General features: G+C 36.4%; 1 protein-coding gene across 1 annotated transcript in view; it reads left to right on the forward strand.

The window, feature by feature from the left end:
• The window catches only part of GABBR2 (gamma-aminobutyric acid type B receptor subunit 2), a 312,210-nt gene that overhangs the window by 203,408 nt on the left and 89,692 nt on the right, over window positions 1-19,110 (forward strand). Inside the window, exons 12-13 of the mRNA XM_088131472.1 lie at window positions 1,859-1,966; window positions 9,398-9,520. Coding sequence (XP_087987598.1) covers window positions 1,859-1,966; window positions 9,398-9,520 — 231 coding nt within the window. The remainder of the gene's footprint in view (window positions 1-1,858; window positions 1,967-9,397; window positions 9,521-19,110) is intronic.

Raw genomic sequence — 19,110 nt, forward strand, 5'->3', positions numbered from 1 at the left:
TTCTGTTGTTGTAATAACTTCCGCTTTGTTAGGAATGTCAGTTAATGCAATCATATGCACATTCATATAGCAAAAGGCCTGTTGAACACAGTGGAATTTATTTTTGAGAAAACATGCATGGATTGTGATGTTTGTAAAACTAAATATGCCCCTTTGTCTTCCACTTTCTTTTTTCCTTTAGCATAATTTTGTGGCTTGAATATTATTTCCCAGCAGGCTGCATTATTTCAAGCAAGACAAAATTTGGTCTGTTTCTGTTTGTGTCAAGATATTGGGCACTCTGTTTTAACCCTGTTCTATAACCCTGTCACCTGATGAGCAGCATACAAAGAGATAAAAGCAAAGTGATTGCAAATGCCTAAGTTGACAGTACTTCAAGTGGACCCAAAACATCTAGATGCTTATATTGGTTTGAGAAGGCATCCTCATCTAAAGATGCAATTGATTAATATGCTGTTTAAGTTGGATTCCTAATGTTTATCTCTATTGCCTAGTGTTCTACTTGAAACAATAGATTTGCCTTTAATGAAGTGCTTAAAGAAAAGTAGAGCACAAAAACTGATGAAAAAATGCTAACAAAGCAGCTTTTTGCATAATCAACATTGCCAGCTGAGCAGTCTGTCCCACACTCAGATACTTACATTCCTGCTCTTCCTTTTTATTCTCATTGTCTGATGCAGGAGTAGGCAGCCTTTTGACAGACAATGTTTAAAGATCCATCCATCCATCCATCCATCCATCCATCCATCCATCCATCCATCCAATTTATATAGCCGCCCATCTCAGACCAGTGACTCTGGGTGGCTAACAATAACAAAAACAGACAAACACTTAAAACAATACAGAAAATTAAATATAAATATAAATACAGCCAAGAGATCTTTAAAAAACCTGTTGGTATCAGCACAACCATGAAACAGGGCCCTTCGCACACTCGGGGCTCCAGGCCCAGGCATAAAGCCAGGTCTTCAAGGCCTTCCAAAAAGCCAAAAGGTTCAGGGCCATCCTATTCTCAGGAGGGAGGATGTTCCAAAGGGCAGGCGCCACAGCAGAAAAGATACATCTCCTGGTACCCACCAGCCGACATTCGTTGGCTGACGGGACCCAAAGCCTGCCCAACCTGCTAGACCAAATTGGATGGGTAGAAACAACTGAGAAAAGACGGTCCCTTTAGATATATCTAAAGGCTGCAGCAAGTGGGTCACTGACATGGTGGGTCATCAACATGGGTGGGTGTAGATTAATTTGGGGGTCCATAGAGGAACAACAGTTTTTTGTTTTGGTTTTGGTTTTTTGCATGTGTTAACCCTAAATCAAAGCCTATACACCTTTTTGTTTTTGGTTAAATATGATGGGAAATTGCATTTCTGCTTTTGATAATTTGCCACCAAAATTTGATAATAAGATCTGTGGGAGTTCTGGGAGGGCTATAGGCTGTCAGTCATCAATGTAATGCATATCCTTTTTTTATTTCAATTCTTTTTTAACTGTAAATTTATTTTATCATCTTGTACAAATCCAACTGAAATCAGTAGAAATTAAGAATTGAATTTTATATTTCAGTTCTCTTCATTTTGGACTAATTTAGGGATTCCTTAATCTTCAATAGATGACAATTGTTTTTCTTTCCTGTGCAAAAATACAGGTATAATTATTATTTCTCATTCTGGTTTATAATTAATTCATAATTTCTTTGAAAAGTTATAAATGTTGTTTAACAGGAGAATTTACAGTTCTAATATTTTGAGACTATTTTCTTGCCTGAACCTTTTTCCATTTGCCTAACCTACATATTGTTTGCAAATCATAGGACACTAAAACTAGATAGGGAGAAAAATGGATCTTTTCTTTATTTCAGATCCGGACGTGGATTCTTACAGTGGGCTATACAACTGCATTTGGGGCAATGTTTGCAAAAACATGGAGAGTCCATGCAATCTTCAAAAATGTAAAAATGAAAAAAAAGGTGAGCCTTTAAAAAAATAGTTCCATTAGCTCATGTCTGGGTTGCCTCTTCTACTTTTTTCCTCTGATTGCAGATTGAAAAACAATATTGGAAATCTGTACTGATTACTTGTATTAATATGTTGCCTGCTTACATTCTTGGACCTTATATTTGGCACTCATACAAAGCCATATATAATGTCATAAATTGGTATCTGACTTGAATCAGGTTTAGAAATCCTGAGATGGAGCATCTTGACTTGTGAGAGCAATCCAACTGAAGAAAAAGCCCTTAAATGTTAAGCCAGAAGTTTCTTCAGTTCAGACTGATTGTCATGGTTGATATTACCATTTTGCTTTTATGGCCTGAAAAGAAGAATCAGCCTGATGCACACCTGACTTACAGATGTTATTTCAGTTTAAAATCTTGGGCGAGGGAGCTCTCCCAAACATTCCAGAGTCTTGTGTTTGCATTTTTTAAATGCTGGATAGAATAGATTCATTAATTCAGTAGACTATGCACATCCCTAGGTATAGGACAGCCAGCTTCTATTGTGTAGTATTATAAGTAGTATTATAAGGTAGATGCATTCAGGCTGGATATGATGTGCAGTTTTGGGTGTTAAATAACATGTTCTGCTAACATGGGTGTAATTTATGATTGAAGCTGTATAGCTTGGATCTGGGCATATAGCCACTGTCCTTATTTTTTCTTATCTAGTTGTCAATCTAATCTGATGCAAATTGTGGTATATGATTGCCAAGAGCCTTTGTCTCCTTCTATTTCATTGGCTGACTCTTCTTTTGTAATCCTGCATGTCACTGGCCTTTTGTCAAAAGCAGATTTGGCAAATACAGGTTGAGGAATTACATATTCTATGGTGTAATCTGTATGGAAGAAACAATGGAAATAATAGAGAACAGAGCAAAGAATATTCCATGCCTTTCTTGTTCTATTTATAGAGGGTTCTATATTTTGTGAATTAAGTGCAGACTGTGAGGGCGGCATGGAATTTTCTATCTTCTGTTTCTTAGACTAACAATTTTCTCTGTTGTCCTTCAAATTTGAAGTTGCTAATTTTAATTAGACAAAGATCATCAACTCCTAGGAAAACTTTTGCCTACTACCTTTAAAAAATTGCATGAGAAGTAGGGCACAGGTAAATGCTGAATCACATAATATACTAAGCCATAATGTAGGTAGTTGAATGTGAATCCAGTTATTGTAGTTTATATACCAAGATTTGTGACATAACATGATGCAGAAATTCAACCACTTAGATAAGCAATCTGTAGCTTAATGCAATTATGGGTTATTGCTATATTGTAGAGAGACATAAATTAAAAAATGCTGGTGCAACCAAACAGAAGTTGATTGCTATTTATTTATTTGTAAAATGTATATGACCACCCAACTTCCATGACTGACTATGACTTCAGGCAGTGAACATCAATAAAAACAGGAAAACACAAGTTACAATTAAAATTAATGATATCAACAAAACTAAAGCAAAAACATGCCAATAGTCGGTCAACACATACTCCACCACCCAAAGATGAGCTCTTCTATTATCTGGCCCAATGCCTGGGGAAAAGCTCAAGTTTTTAAAGCTTTCCTAAAGGTGAACAAGGTCAGGGCCAACTAAATCTCAGGGGGGAGGCCATACAAAAGGGCAGGTGCTGTAACAGAGAAAGGGTACCTCCTAGATATGACATTGCCTCAGGGAAGGGAGCTGGAGCATGTCCATTCTGTTAGAACATGTGGAAAATAATCAGAGACAAATAGTCCTAAAAATAGCCTGGTCCAATTCCATGTAGGGCTTCACAGATGTTAACCAGCACTTTGAATTGCACACAGAGACCTATTGGAAGCTAATATAGCTGGCAAAGTAGTTGTGATACATGGGGGTACATGTACTTGCATGGTACATGCATGGTAACTACATGCACTGCTGCATTCTGAACCAGTTGTGGCTTCCAGATAGCCTTCAAGAGGAGACCCATGTAGAGCACATTGCAATATAGATATTGAGGGACCACATGCAGAGCCTTCTGATCCAGGAATGGGTTCAATTGCCACACAAGCTGGAGTTGTACCAGGACTCTCCTGGCCATAGCTGCCACTTGCTCCTCAAGCAGGAGCTTTGAGTCCAGGAGAACATTCTGGGGAAAGTTATTAAGAAGGTGATCTGGCAACAGTTCCAAAAGATCCTGGAGGAAACTGATTATCTGAACCCGTTTCAGTTTCATTTTGGTTTCAGGCCAGAGTACAGTATGGAAGTAGCATTGGTCATGCTTGTTGATGACCTTTGGCAGAACAGCACCAACTGGAACCAATTCTGAAGGAAGGAGGAGAACCAAGGTAACACCATATCTCCCACTCCCAACCCCCTGAGCTGGTTCAGATAGATACCATAGTTGATAGTATTGAAGGCTGCTGAGAGATCAAGGAGGACCAGAAGAAATGCACTCTCCCCATCCAGAGCCCATAACAGGTCATCAACAAATGCAACTAATGCCTGATACCATGTCCAGTCTGAGCCCACATTGAAAGTGGCCCAGAATATGTTGCTGAATATGTAAAACAGGTACATTAAACCTCCAAGGTATGTAAAATAAGTCCATTAACCCCACCCTGGGAGCACAAAAAAATCCCTGGTGATGTCATTGAATCAACTGTATGCCTTCCTGAAACTCTTGAAGGCTATTTTTTTAAAAAATATTTTTTTAAAATGTCCAGACCTATTTTAAATAAACTGTAGTTACCACTTATGCTAAGATGGCCTTCCAACCAGGTGATTGCAGGTTTCTAAAGCCTTGTTTGGAGACCATTTTGCTTAATATTAGAGCTGTTTTATTTTTAGATATTAGCTTTATTTTTAAATTTTAAATTTATAGATTTATAAATTTAGATTTATTTATTAGAACTATAGTAATACACACTATATTTTGACTCTAAATAAATATGATGATGATGATCTAACCATGATTACCACAAACCATGGAAGGGATAGAATGCACAGGTTTATAGGATGTTTGTTGTCTCCGAGATACATGGTTCTGAGATTTGAGAAATATGATACCAAGTTGAATTACCATTAGATTAGATAGAACAGCCTGGCTGCGAACAATAATACTTTGTTTGATCCACAATCTTAAACAAACTGACCTAATTTTTATTTATCTTAACAGCTTTACAGATTAGATACAATTATCCTTTGGATTCTTCATTTCTTTGAATTTTGTAATGTGTTTTGGCTCAAAAATTGTTTGCAATAATGTATACAAAGCATGTATAAAATGGGTGTACTGGGAAAAGTTTTGTACACAGTGAAGTTCCTTGCATTTTTTAAAAAATTTACACAATGGCACAGAAATGTGATCAAATAAATGTATAATTAAGTATGTGTGAAACTGAAATAGATTAAGATGTATATCCATATTTGGAAACTGAAAGCTTTCCCAGCATAAAGTGTTCAGAATGTAGCTTGGAGAGCAGGAGCAGTTCAATTACAGTAATCACTAAAAAAATCTTTATTAATTATGTTCCTGTCAAATCTTAACAATGTAAAATGTTCAAAAGTAGGAAATAAACCTAAAAAATAAACAAATATTTTGTGATAGGTCTTCTCATCCCACCAAGCTGTCTATAGAGAGGCCTCAAGTTTGCTGGAACCTACTTGAACCACACATGTAGTGTTGCCCTGCAATGCTGAGGATAATATGCTATGGAGGTAGGCATGAAGATCCTTAGACAGATACAGGTAGTCCTCACTTAATGACCCTAATTGGGACTGGAATTTCCATTGCTAAGCAAAGCGGTCATTAGGCGAAACACCATGTGACCTCACTGCTTAGTGATGGCAGTTCTGGTAGTCTTGGTTGCGCTCATTAGGCCAGGACAGCACTGTCATTAGACGATGAATTCTCGCTTCTCACTTCTCTTGCCCTGCCATGCTCACCTCCATTTCAACTCCCACCACCTGCCCATCTCCCCCCATCTCTGTCCTTTTGGCTGCCCCACACTCTGCCACCTACCCCTGCGGCCCCACCCCCAACCCAGCTGACCTCAGTCATATTCTTCCCGTGGCTGACAAGGCATACCCAGCCAAGGCAGCTGCTGGCCCTTCACGAGGCCTTCGCATGGCCTTCCCAAAGCCTTGTAAGGCTGCACAGATGCCTCGTGAGACTTCAGGGAGGCCGTGCGAGGCTGCACAGAGGCCTTGCAAGGCTTCAGGGAGGCATGCTTTGTCAGCAGGAGGAAGAAGACAACAGAGGCCAGCTGGGGTGGTGGGGGGCAGCAGCGGTAGTGCAGGGCAGCCAAAAGGGCAGAGATGGGGGGGGGGAAATAGGTAGGTGTGGGAGAGTTGAAGCACATGCTGCAGTTGTAAATGTGGGCAGGCTGCCAAGCAACCAAATTTTGATCAGGTGACTGCAGGGATGCTGCAATGGCCATAACTTTGAGGACTGGTCATAACTACCTTTGTTCAATGCTGTCATAACTTTGAATGGTCGTTGAATGAATGGTTGTTAAGCAAGGACTACCTGTATTAGAAGCTATCAAAGGAAATAGATTTCAAACCAGTCATTTAATGGATATTGTGAAAGCTAAGTTATTTCACACAAATAGAGAAACAGAACAAAGTTCACTCATCAATATTAATTTAACTTCATCCTCTGCTAAATATTCTATTCTACTCTGAGGTAATTGCCAGTAAGTTTAATGTGACTGAACTTAGAATTGCAAACTAGTTTCCTTTTTTTTTTTTAGATTGTTAGATTTCTTCATAATTAATTCTGATTTACAAATATATATGGGGGGATCATTTTATAGAGGTAAAAATCTTCATGCTGAATAAAATCAACATGACCAAATGCACTATTTAGATGCCATCTGTTGAGAATGAACTACCAAATGGTGATTTACATTTAATGTTTTCCGGAACTGTAGCTTATTTCAAAATAAGAAAAAATAGAAACCCAGTGCTTAAAATTACAAAAAGTGAATTAGAGTATGACTCCACAATTGCATGTGACCAGTAGGGTTTTTTTTCTAGAGTAATGACCAGAATAACGTTTTTTTAATTGAACTTGAATTTTTTGAGGTATCCTAATATATTTTTGGGATCAGATAACCTTTTTTTAAGGGCTGCATTCTTAGAGGTAATGTGCTGGGGGCCATGTACCAACTGATAGATGGAAAGCAAGAAAGCAAGGGGATGGAGCCAGTGTCACCCATTGTCTCTCTTTTGGACATGATTTTTTTTTTTCTGCTGACATCCTCTTTCCCTCTCTTTCTTTTTCTGATTCCCCCTTCTCTCCCTCTCCCTCTTCCTCCCAATGCAGAAAGCTGATTGTTCTTGTTAGGGTAATCACTTTTTGCCCTTCCAGAAAGTCATGAAAATCAAGCTATTCTGGTGGGATTTGGGTAGTTGAATTCATCATTGTAAATTAGACTGTTACTTGTGTATTATTGTATAATAATTATAGAACTGCTGTTTTTTTGGTGATATTATTAAATTATGGCATTAGAAGTGTGGTTGGTTGGGCAGTTTATTGTAATATTTTTGTCAGGAATCTTTCAGTATTATACTGTTTACTATGAACATTTTGACCATAGTTTTTGTAAACTTCCATGACTTTGAATGCATTTGGGAGCATTAAATTAACCTTTTGCTTCAAGGGCTTTTGAAATTCGGCTGAGAGCCACAGGTTACCCCTCTTCAAACTAGGATAAAATGTATTAGGGGTTGTATCTGATCCAGTCTTATGTAAATGTATACCTGGGGATAAGGCCTACTGAAATCAAAGGTTCATATTTTTGATAGTATATCTAGAATTATGGTATAAAGTAATGTCACTTAATTTCCATTCAAAATAGTAAGAATTAAGTTAGACCACTGATTTTAGCACTATCTAAATGCAACCGATTTACTGTGGACTTAGCACTAACTCCATGGTTTCCATTAAATGAGGTACGTATAGTGAGAACAAGAAATACATAAAACGAATATTTAAAACAGGTTTGAGCAATTTATAGATTTTAGCTTATTCATATAACCTCAGTCTAATTTTAAAAGCTCTTTGCAAAAAAAAAAAAAGTCACCTTCTAGTAAGAGAGAGCTGTCACTTCTAGTTGTTTCTGGGCAGAAAAATAGAAAACTAAAGTGAGAAAATGATGGCAGAAGAAAAATGGAATAGCAAAGAGAGAGAGAGAAAAGGGTTGGCCCATCCAATATTGACCAGCTCACTCACTCACTCTTGCCTTCAGCCCTACCTTCAATGGATTATCCTGAGTTATCTGAATGTCACTAAAGGGTATAGGGAGAGTTAGTTTGGTGTAGTGATTAAGGCACTAGACTAGAAAAAAGGAAACTGTGAGTTCTAGTCCCGCCTTGGGGACAAAGCCATCTGGATGACTTTGGGCTAGTCGCTCTCTCTCAGCCCTGGGAAGACGGCAATAGTAAATCACTTCTGAAATCTTGCTTTAAAAAATGCAGGGACTAGACCAGGAAGTTGCCAGGAGTCAACACTGACTGAAAGGCACCCCCCCCCCAGATGTATAGAAGAAACTGGGATGTCTTAAATTACACCAAACATCTGATACAACTGAGAGCTCACTTTCCTCTGTTCCTGAGCTCTGTTGTTGTTGTTGTTCAGTCGTTAAGTGGTGTCCACCGTGACCCCATGAACCCTATCGTGCCAGGCCTTCCTGTCCTTCACTGCCTCCCTGAGTTTGCTCAGTTTCATGCTCATTGTTTCAGTGATGCTATCTAACCATCTCATCCTCTGCCATCCCCTTCTCCTTTTGCCTTCAATCTTTCCCAGCATCAGGGTCTTTTCCAAAGAGTCCTCTCTTCGCATTAGGTGGCCAAAGTATCTGAGCTTGAGCTTCATTATCAGTCCTTCCAATGAGCAGTCAGGGTTGATTTCCTTTAAGATTGATTGGTTTGACCTCCTAGCAGTCCATGGGACTCTTAGAGTCTTCTCCAGCACCACAGTTCAAAGGCATCAATTCTTTGGCATTCAGCCTTCTTTATGGTCCACCTCTCACAACCATACATTACTACTGGAAAAACCATAACTTTGATTATGCAGATCTTTGTTGGCAAGGTGATGTCCCTGCTTTTTAATATGCTGTCTAGGTTTGCCATAGCTTTCCTCCCAAGGAGCAACAACAATTTAAATTCCAAATTTTTATCTTCCATTGTCGTCATTCAGTTTGATTTATATATTTGTGTTCTTTAAACTGTGCCAGCAAAACAAAAAACAAACAGATGTAGCTTGCAAAATGACCTTTTCCTGTGGTCAGGTAAATGAAGATCTTATCCATGCATAATTAAAATGCTCATTAACAGTGGTGCATAGTCTGATTTATGGCTATTAAGAAAGACTCTAAAGTAACCTCTGAATTCTATGTAAATGTCCTATTTCCTCTTTTTTCTTTCCATAGATCATTAAGGACCAAAAACTAATGGTGATCGTTGGAGGAATGCTACTGATAGATCTTTGCATCTTGATTTGTTGGCAAGTTGTTGATCCCTTGAGGAGAACAGTAGAAAAGTACAACATGGAGGTATGTCATTTCAACAATTTTATTTTAATGGTTCTCCAGTTAGCTGTTTAAGATTGTAATGCAAACTAAAAATATATTATAAAATGTCAGGAATAGATCTTTTTAGTGGACTGGGAAAACAGATAGATAGATAGATAGACAGACAGACAGATAGATATCACAAGTGGAATCCGGCATCTCTACTATGCTTAAGAGGTTTTAGATGCAGTAATATTGTAAACACAGAGGAGTTGTCTGCTAAAAGTCTATAAGAGATGGTGTTGCAATAAATAATAGATTTTCAGACTCCATTAGCAGGATTCATGAGGAACTAATGCAAACTAGACATAAAATAAAGGCATAAAATGAAGTCATCTGTTCCAAAGATCACTGTATCAAAAACTAAGCTTCCATTGCTACTGTGGATCTTTGGGTACTGTAATATCACTGTCTATTACTTTGCTCAAATTAGTTGATTTATGCAGAATGACTAGTCCAATTTTGGTATCATTTTAAAAAGGGTCACCCTGGAAATGTAAAAGTCAAGGATGAGAGAACACATAGCATGTTGTTTAATATCAGATTTTCCAGTTGTGTGTGATAACTATTTCTAGAAGGAAAGGAAGTAGAATTGCTTTGAAACAGTAAATTAATAGGGAAAAGTTTCTTTGTCTGCAGTTTTATTTATTTGAATTTATTAGCTATCCAACTCCAATGGACTCTGAAGAAAACCTGACTTGATGGCCAAAATAATCCCCCTCTAATCACAATTCCTGCAGTAGATCTGATTTATAAGCAAAAATACATCGAAGCAACAGCATTGAATAACATCTGATACATACCTACATAGGTTCTGAGAGCTACTAGTATTTCTTGTGGATAAATATGGCTGTTTTAATGCTTTTATGAGGCTGTTGCATCTTCTGACAAATCATATTGTTGACTTAAAAAAACTAAGATTTGAAAAGGAGGCCTTCTCTAGGTTTGAAAAGGAAGTCAGATGTTTGTTATGAATTGTATTGTTTCTGCTACATTCTGTTGATGGCCACCATATATCTCTTCTTGTAAAGCAGAAATGGCCAATCATTGTGTTCTTGTACTATAATACTTGTGGGTCTCTTCTCCAGGTACTGATTAGGTGGTCCTTTCTGAAACAGACTTCCCAAGAAATTATCAGGTTCTGGCATAATAGTGTACCTTCAAACATTAAAGACTGTATATTCATGGAGTTATACACACACACACACGTGTATGTGTGCACATGTGTGTGTATATATACAGGGTATATCAAAAGTCAGACCCCATAGACAATTTATTATATAAATTACATTAAATGTTCATCTTGGTTGCCACTTTCTTCTAAACACTTCCTTACTCATTTTACACATGACCTTTGAACGTCTTCTCTGAAAAAAATTAATAAAACATTGTGATTGACCTATGGGGCCTCACATTTGGTACACCCTGTGTGTGTGTGTGTGTGTGTGTGTACATACACAGACACACTCCCAAATATACATGCATATACATGTATGTATATATTTAAAAACCTGGGACTGTATACAAAATTTAGAGACGTTTGAAAAATTAGCTGAAAAAATTATTTGCTCTTTCATCTGATTCCTATAGTAAAGCCAAAGGAAGATAGCACAATAGAAAAGCAATATGCTATGAATGTAAAACATTGGACAGCTAGTTTCTGCCATATTGTTTTTGGAAAATCAGGGCTACTGCCAGATTTTCTTGGAAAATTAGGGCTACTCAGGTAGGCATAATTTATTATCAAGCAAAATGGACTTACTCATGTTCAGTGTTGAACCTTTTGTTAAGAATTCCATTTATTTTCATATGCGGTTTACTTCTATCAGCAACCAACTTTCAATATACTCACATAAAATGTTTTCTAATTCAGGCCTATTTACATTATCACACTTTCTCTGAATCAACATGAATATCTGAAAACTTCCTTTCTCATATTCATGCATTTCTCAATAACTATCTGAAGAGCAAAACCTGGTGCACTTCCCAAAGTTTGATAATTATCCACCATTTGTATCTTTACAACCAGAATTCTGCCAAACACTTTCCCAAAGCAAACTTAACAAACTAATCCCCCTATAGTTTTTCCATTCATCTTTTTTACCTTTCTCTTTATGAGAGAATATCATCATAATTCTTTTCACTTTATTCTAAGCAGCTTCCATATCATCTTTATGTCCACTTTCATAATTAATTCTGTTGGGATATTATCTAATATTTTTTCATATAGGACTCATGCCTTCTTTTCTTGCAGTCATTCTACCTTCATTCTAGTTTCTTTCATTCCTTTCCTTTTCTTCTATACCCAATTTTTCCCAAGATAACTACTAAAAAACGGTGTGTCCAACATTTAGAACTTCTGATTCCCATTGTATCCTACATTAATTATCTCAATATTTTAACATAATGTTTCAACATCAGTTATGAAATGTTTCTGTGCCAGATGTAAGCTTAAACCATATATTTGAAACAAAAGATTTTTTTTAAGCAGATATTCACCAAACTATTATCATTTGGTTGCCAAATGGCCCAATTGCTTTTTCTGTATACTCATTTCATTCCCATCCATCCATTCATCCAGGTATACCACCTGATCATCACACTGAGTTACACAATTTTTCATTTTACTTCTGTACTTTATTCATCCAACTTTTTTCATAAATATTGCATTTCCCTCTCTCTGTTAATTCCACAAACAGTCTGCCATTCTTCCTTTCCTTTCCTTTCCTTTCCTTTCCTTTCCTTTCCTTTCCTTTCCTTTCCTTTCCTTTCCTTTCCTTTCCTTTCCTTTCCTTTCCTTTCCTTTCCTTTCCTTTCCTTTCCTTTCCTTTCCTTTCCTTTCCTTTCCTTTCCTTTCCTTTCCTTTCCTTTCCTCTCCTCTCCTCTCCTCTCCTCTCCTCTCCTCTCCTCTCCTCTCCCCCTCCCCTCCCCTCCCCTCCCCTCCCCTCCTTTCATAAAATCATATAATTGGAAGGGACCTTAGAAATCATCTAGTCAAATTCTCTGTTCAGTTCAGGATTTTCTAGAACATTTCTGACAGACAACTGTCCAGCCTCTGTTTGAAGATCTCCAATGAGAGGGAATTCACCACATCATATAGCAGCCTATTTCATGCAACCTCATACAATCAGAACATTTCTCCTAACATCCATCCTGAACCTCCTTCCTTGTTGTTTTAACCCATCGGTTTGGGACCTGCCTTCTGGGTCAACCCATAATAAATCTGCTTCATTTTGGGGTGACAACACATTGGCTATTTTGAAGATTTTTCATATCTCCCCTTAGTCATTTTTTTGTAGTTTAAACAATACCCAAATCCCTGAACTGTCCCTCACAGGGCTTTGTTTCCACACCTTCGCCATTTTGGTAGCTGTCTGAACTTGCTCCAATTTGTGCTGTCCTTTTTGAACAGTGATGCCCAGAACTTAGGAAAGTATTCCAAATGCAGTCTGATCACAGCCTGACAGAGTATAAAAATTAATTCCTGTTATGTAGATTCTAACTCCTAGTAATGCATCTCATTAATCGTAGCTCTTGGAAGCCTCAGCTTATTTTGAGATTTAGCTTTTCCTCCCTCCCTCCCATTAATTCACGTGCTTTACTATATATTCCTCTTACATTCCAGGCCACAAACTTATAATCATGGTCATCAACATATGGTTCCAAGAAAACCTTTGTGGTTTTATCAACATAATGCTTTTTAGTAAGATTAAAAAAAAAAGAAGAGTAGATTAGGTTCTCAGCCTTAGTCATACCCACACCGTATACAATATTCCCTGCTAATGATAAAGATATTACTTGTCAGTTCTAGCACATTTTACTCATATTCCACAAGCATAATCAAAACCCAGTTTTATCCCAAAAATGTTCTTTTTTTTTTTTTTTGCAAACTAGGAACTCTGATTTAATGCACCCTGCATGCCATCATCTTGGTGCCTGCATCCAACCGACTAGGAGCTACATACAGTGTACTGCTGCACTCAGTATACTCTTATATAGCAATTTTCTAAATATATCATATTATATTACAGAAGCACACATTTTCATTCCATTTTATTATTTATATGCTGCCTTTCAAAACCAAGTTTCCCAACTGGCTTACAATTTTTATAGGCACTTTTCCTTTCTGTATAGTTTTTTTAACAGTTTTAGACTGAACTGCATTACAAAATTTAGAGAAGCGTTAATATTGAAACACACTGTACTTCTGTTTGCTCACTAGATAGGGAAATGCAAATTATGTGTGCATGAAAATCAACTAATTTCTCTTCTGTCACTCCCGTTGATGTGCAGTGGTCACCAGATGCTTATACTGATTTAACTGGGTTCTGAATTATTTACTAATCTTTTCCATTCGCTAAAGGGAGATGAGGCTTCTTTTTAATGTCTGAGAGCAATTAGTCTCTGATTTAATCTCTTTCACTGTACAGCTGTGAGATGAACTTGGTGCACAAATAAAATATTAAAGGCAAGATCAGTATCCCCCTTTTAAAAAAAAACCCTAGTAATACTGCTAACTGCAGATCATGAACCTGATAAAATATTTTGTGTATTATTTACCTACTGAGGTTTTCTATATACCTGGAAAAGTTGGGAAGATGGAGAAGTTATGGCAAGAGAGACAATGACTGCGGTGGGAAAACGTGCCACTGCTTTTGTTTATTAAATGAGATACTGACTTTTTAAAAGTTCTAGTATTTATACCAATCTCACCTTCTGAAACCAATTGAAAAGGGAAATTGTGGAGAGAAAAAAAAAAAAGAAACTACAAATGGTTTGGGACCAGCTAACTGAAGGACTGCCTTCTTTCATATCAACCTGCATAGTCCTTAAGGGTAATTTTATGGGTCTTGTTCCAACTGTTATGGGTATCAAAAATAAGATAGGGCCTCCTTTGTATGAAGACAGTATATTTCTGAAATGCATTCTCCAGAGCCATCCATTTAGCAAGATATCTGGTATTCATTTGATAGACTGATATTTTAGAAGTTATTGGAGGTTTTAAAATAATTTTATCTTTGATACCATACTGATTTGTAAAATAATGAATTGTTAGCAGACTTCTAAAGACTTTATGTCAGAAAGGCAGTATGTAAATATCTTAACATTGTTAAATAAATGGGAAACTGGTAATCTGCAGTGCAAGGAGATTTAGCATTCTCCTCTGTCCAGACTGTATTGGTAAACTTTTATTTGTGACAGAACTAGATATGAGGAGGTATGAATAGTCCCATGTTACAGTTAGTGTGTATCTTCTCCCATTGCATTTCCCAGTTGTCTTCCTCAGATTTAGCATATATTGATGTAATTCAAATTAAGAGAAGTTATTGAAAGGTGCAAACAAAAGTTGTCACATTAAAAAAAAGGGGGGGGGAGATGAGATTGCAAGAGATGAATAAAAATAATCAAAAGAAAGAAGGCTTTTTGATACTACTGACTGTGTTCATATAAAAAATTAGTCCTTCCTGAATAACCATATGTGACATTAAATCACTGGGGAATGTTCTCATTTACTATTAACTGGGTTATATTTTAACAAAATGGAAAAAAATAGCTCTATTGGCCATAAGAAAAAATTCCCCAAACTATCTTTTGGACAATATTAGATCACAAAGTAAGTAAACTTTCAAGTTCTCCAAAACTTTTTTTACGAGACAAGATAATAGAGTAAAAAGGAAAAGAAGAAAGCAAGTGGCGGATTTTTAAATCATAGAATCCATGCATTTAATTACATTTTAAGATTAAATTTGGGAGTTGGCACTAGGCATTCAAATTAAGCTGAGTTGCAGCCTTCACAACCTAGTGCCTTCCATATATTTTGAACTCTAATTTTCTTCATGCTGAACCAAGAAAGCCATTGTCCATGTTCACTGAAGTGATGGGTGCTGTAATCCAACACATCTGGAAGATATCAGATTAGGTAAGATTGCTTTATCAGATACAGGAACAGAAAATGTTTGATTCCTGTTTTTGAAAGTATAAAACAATATGGCTTTTAGACCCATTTATGGTGCTATTAATATATGCCAACTTAAAGGGTATTTACAATACCAAAATAACTCTCTTCTTTCATTTTTTCTGCACTTATTACCTACTCCGCAGCTGCTGCTTTATCTGCCTGTTTCCAGTGTTTCCCTCTTCACTTTGCTTTGCTTTGACAGTATGCATATTTGTATATCTGTTTATATTCCTGCAACTGTCTTCTGCACACACAAGATGTCTTTTTTGGAAAATTAAAGCATATGCTGTTAGCATACCTTGGTTTCTTTTCATCCTTTCTTGATACTAGAAATATCTTGATGAGTTAGCAAACTAATCCCAAGAGCATAGCCTGAAAATGCAACAACCCTTTAAAACTAAATAGGTCTAGAATTTGTCAGTGCCTGCATGGAAGAACATCTGGGCTGTGCAGCATTTCTAATTCAAGTGCAAAAATTTCCTTTGGAATATGTAAGGTTGCTTATGTAAACACTTGTCTGTCAGTATTTAATACAGTGGCGTAGCTTATTTTCTGTATAAAAATATACAGTGTATAGCTAAGTTTGTATGCAACTGGTATGCTCGGATATGCTCTGGCAGGGGTAACAAATAGCACCTGCAGCAACCTTAAATTGCAGCAGAGCCTCAAAATTAAATAAAAAAATATTTTTATTTGCCTGGAAAAGGATGACACTGCCCATACTGGCTGTACTTCAGTTGAACTTTGCCAGAGCAAATATTAATTTTAATTTTATTAAAAGAACAATAAAAAGTAAGAATAGGAGAGAGAAACCAAAAACAGAAAAAAGGCAATAAATCAAGAAAAATTCAATCACAATAAACATGTAAAAATGACTCTTTTAAAAAAAATAAAATCTTTCCAATCCGGAATCATCATTTTGCGCAGTCTTTCCATTTTGTCAAAAAAGGGCTGATTGAAAGGCTGAGAGGGAACACATTTTTTCATTCCAGAATTGGTAATTTCTTTCCAACCATACAAAATTATCTTTTTAGCTATGCATCCAAAGATCCATGTGGCTCCCATCCTGATGATGTTTCAAAAGCTTTTGAAAATTTGACTGTTGTCCCAGGCTGTGGAGTAGGGTGGTTGTGAGCCCTTCTAGGTTTCTTTTTCGTGTGTGTGTGTGTGTGTGTGTGTGTGTGTGTAATTTCTGGATGTACATGATCTGTTTCCCTCTTTTTAAAGTGTAAGTCACCCAGAGTGTCATCTGGAGTTGGGCAGCTCTAATATATATACACATACATACATTGGATTACAATTTTTGTTTCAATGTGTTCTTCTACTTGTGAATGTTCTAGCGGTATGTGAAAATACTGTATATCAGCATTTAAACTTTTTTATATAACTTGCATGTTATCTTACGTTGTACAAGGGAACTGATTGAAAACATTGGAGAGTCAGTTGTTGTGATTAATGTTGAAAGGTTGGTGCTCCAGTTTGGTCCTCCTTCTCTGTTCTTTTGTTTTAGCCTCACAGGAGGAATCACTGAAATAATCACTTCTGATGTGTTGTGTAACTTTCACAAATTTCATTTCTTACTGTATCTTTTTGGATCCTTCCAATGTTACAACATACTCTTTTGAAGCATCAGCCAGCTAATTAATATGACTGATGAAAAACATAGGCAGGTTTTGCTTATAATTGAAGCATTTGTAGGTTCTAAGTAAAACACAAAACATTTATCAAATATAGGAGACCTGTTTTAGAAGATGGTTGCTTTTATTCCCAGGATATTTTTATTAATGCATATATGGATCTCATTATGAATTATAGATTGTTTTAGGAATAGCCTGCTCTATTTTTTCCATTTGTATTGCTTATTACAACCAAAGTCCAAATTAGCTTCTTCAAGAGGAACAACCATAGTCATCATCTACTCTAGCCCTCAATTGTTTTGCTCCAGTGTGATTGACTGATTGATTGATTGATTGATTGATTGATTGATTTTGTGTTTTTGAGTCAATGTGGACTCCTGGCAACTGCCTGGACAAATCCATGCAGTTTTTCTGGCAACACTTTCTTCCTAGGGCTGAAAGAAAGTGACTGACCTAAAGTCACCCAGCTGGCTTTGTGCCTAAGGTGGGACTAGAACTCATGGTCTCCTAGTTTCTAGCCTGGTGCCTTAACTACTATACACGAAGCTGTTATTTTCATATTTTTATACAAGTTAATAAATGTATCACCAAATACAACTATCTGAACTTTGCAAGTCAGAGCATTTTATGAACTACTAGTGTAGATAGTAAACTGAAACTGAAACTTGGCTTTATCTAGGCTGGTATAATTTACTCAGACTTGCAAAATCTCACCAAGATTCTAGGAAGATATATTTTTCATCTTGATGAAATACCTTTTAAACAAGATGTGCCAAGGTTAGAACCTGAGTTTTTCTGAATGGAAAGCACATGGTCTACTGAGTAACAGTCCTCCCCATATTAAGCCTTACTCATTTTTTATGTGGAGACACCAAATGACTCTGTTCATATGAAAACCTTGTGTCCTGCATTTTCAGTAATGGTACTTTAATTGTGAAACATCTTTTCATAGGAAACTGAGCTAGCTCCCTCTTCTGTTGAGACGTGCTTTTCGGTAACATTAAATCCAATTCAATATCTGTTGCTATAATATCTTTTTTATTAATTGCTGCTGCATCCTACTTTTGCCCTTTTTTTAATAGTATTGTTTTATGTTGTTTGGTTAATCTTGAGCTGTCTCTGGGACTCTATTGTGGATCCAAAAGGCAGAAAACAATATTTTAAAAACTCAGTGTTTTTAAATTCTTCTAATTTAAACTATTCAAAGTAATAGCTAAAAGAGAAATACATATTTTTGACAGAACCCATTTTTAACATGTTGTGTTTTAAAAAATTGCATCTCTAATATTTTTAAAAATTTTCTGTGATGCCCATTTTAACATCTGTTACTTTTAATTGCTGCTTCTGAGTAATCATTTTGCTATGCTGCTTTTGATTTCATTTAATGTAAATGTTATTTGTATTTTTATTCTACAATACTTTGAGTGATATACACTGCAGAAATAAATAATTGCTATGTACATATGGTCGAGGGACAGTATTACATACAGAAGAAAAAAGTGTCTGTATTTGTTAAAAACTAGCCTGAACATTTGGAGATAACTTCAAAGAGACATTTTAGATACTTAATCCAGACAACCTGATTCCAGGCCAAAATGTCTAAAATTAATGAATTAAATTAAAGCTTGCACTTTTAAGGGTCAGTTCATTTAAATAAAGTAATAATTTAAATAAAATAATGTTTAAATAAAAAGGTTAAAGCCACCTTTTTCTCTGCTGCATTGAAACTCTTGTTTTCTTCTTAATGTACATGCAGCAGAAGTTCAAATTCCCTGTCTGTACAATTCATAAGTGCATAGCAGCCAAAGTTGACTTAATAATCTTTTATCCCAAATATTCCTGCGAACTTAGAACTGTGATTTCTGAGCTATGCTTTTGTTTTTTTCCTAGTCTGAACTAGGACGATGATGATGATGGTGACGACGACGACAGTTTCTTTAGGCAACCTCTCCCTTGCCAAGTTACTTATTTATTTG

Source organism: Python bivittatus, unplaced genomic scaffold (assembly GCF_059951505.1).
Source record: "Python bivittatus isolate LINGU-HERP-01145 unplaced genomic scaffold, Pbiv_v1 ctg000960_np1212, whole genome shotgun sequence".
NCBI classification, from domain to species: Eukaryota; Metazoa; Chordata; class Lepidosauria; order Squamata; family Pythonidae; genus Python; species Python bivittatus.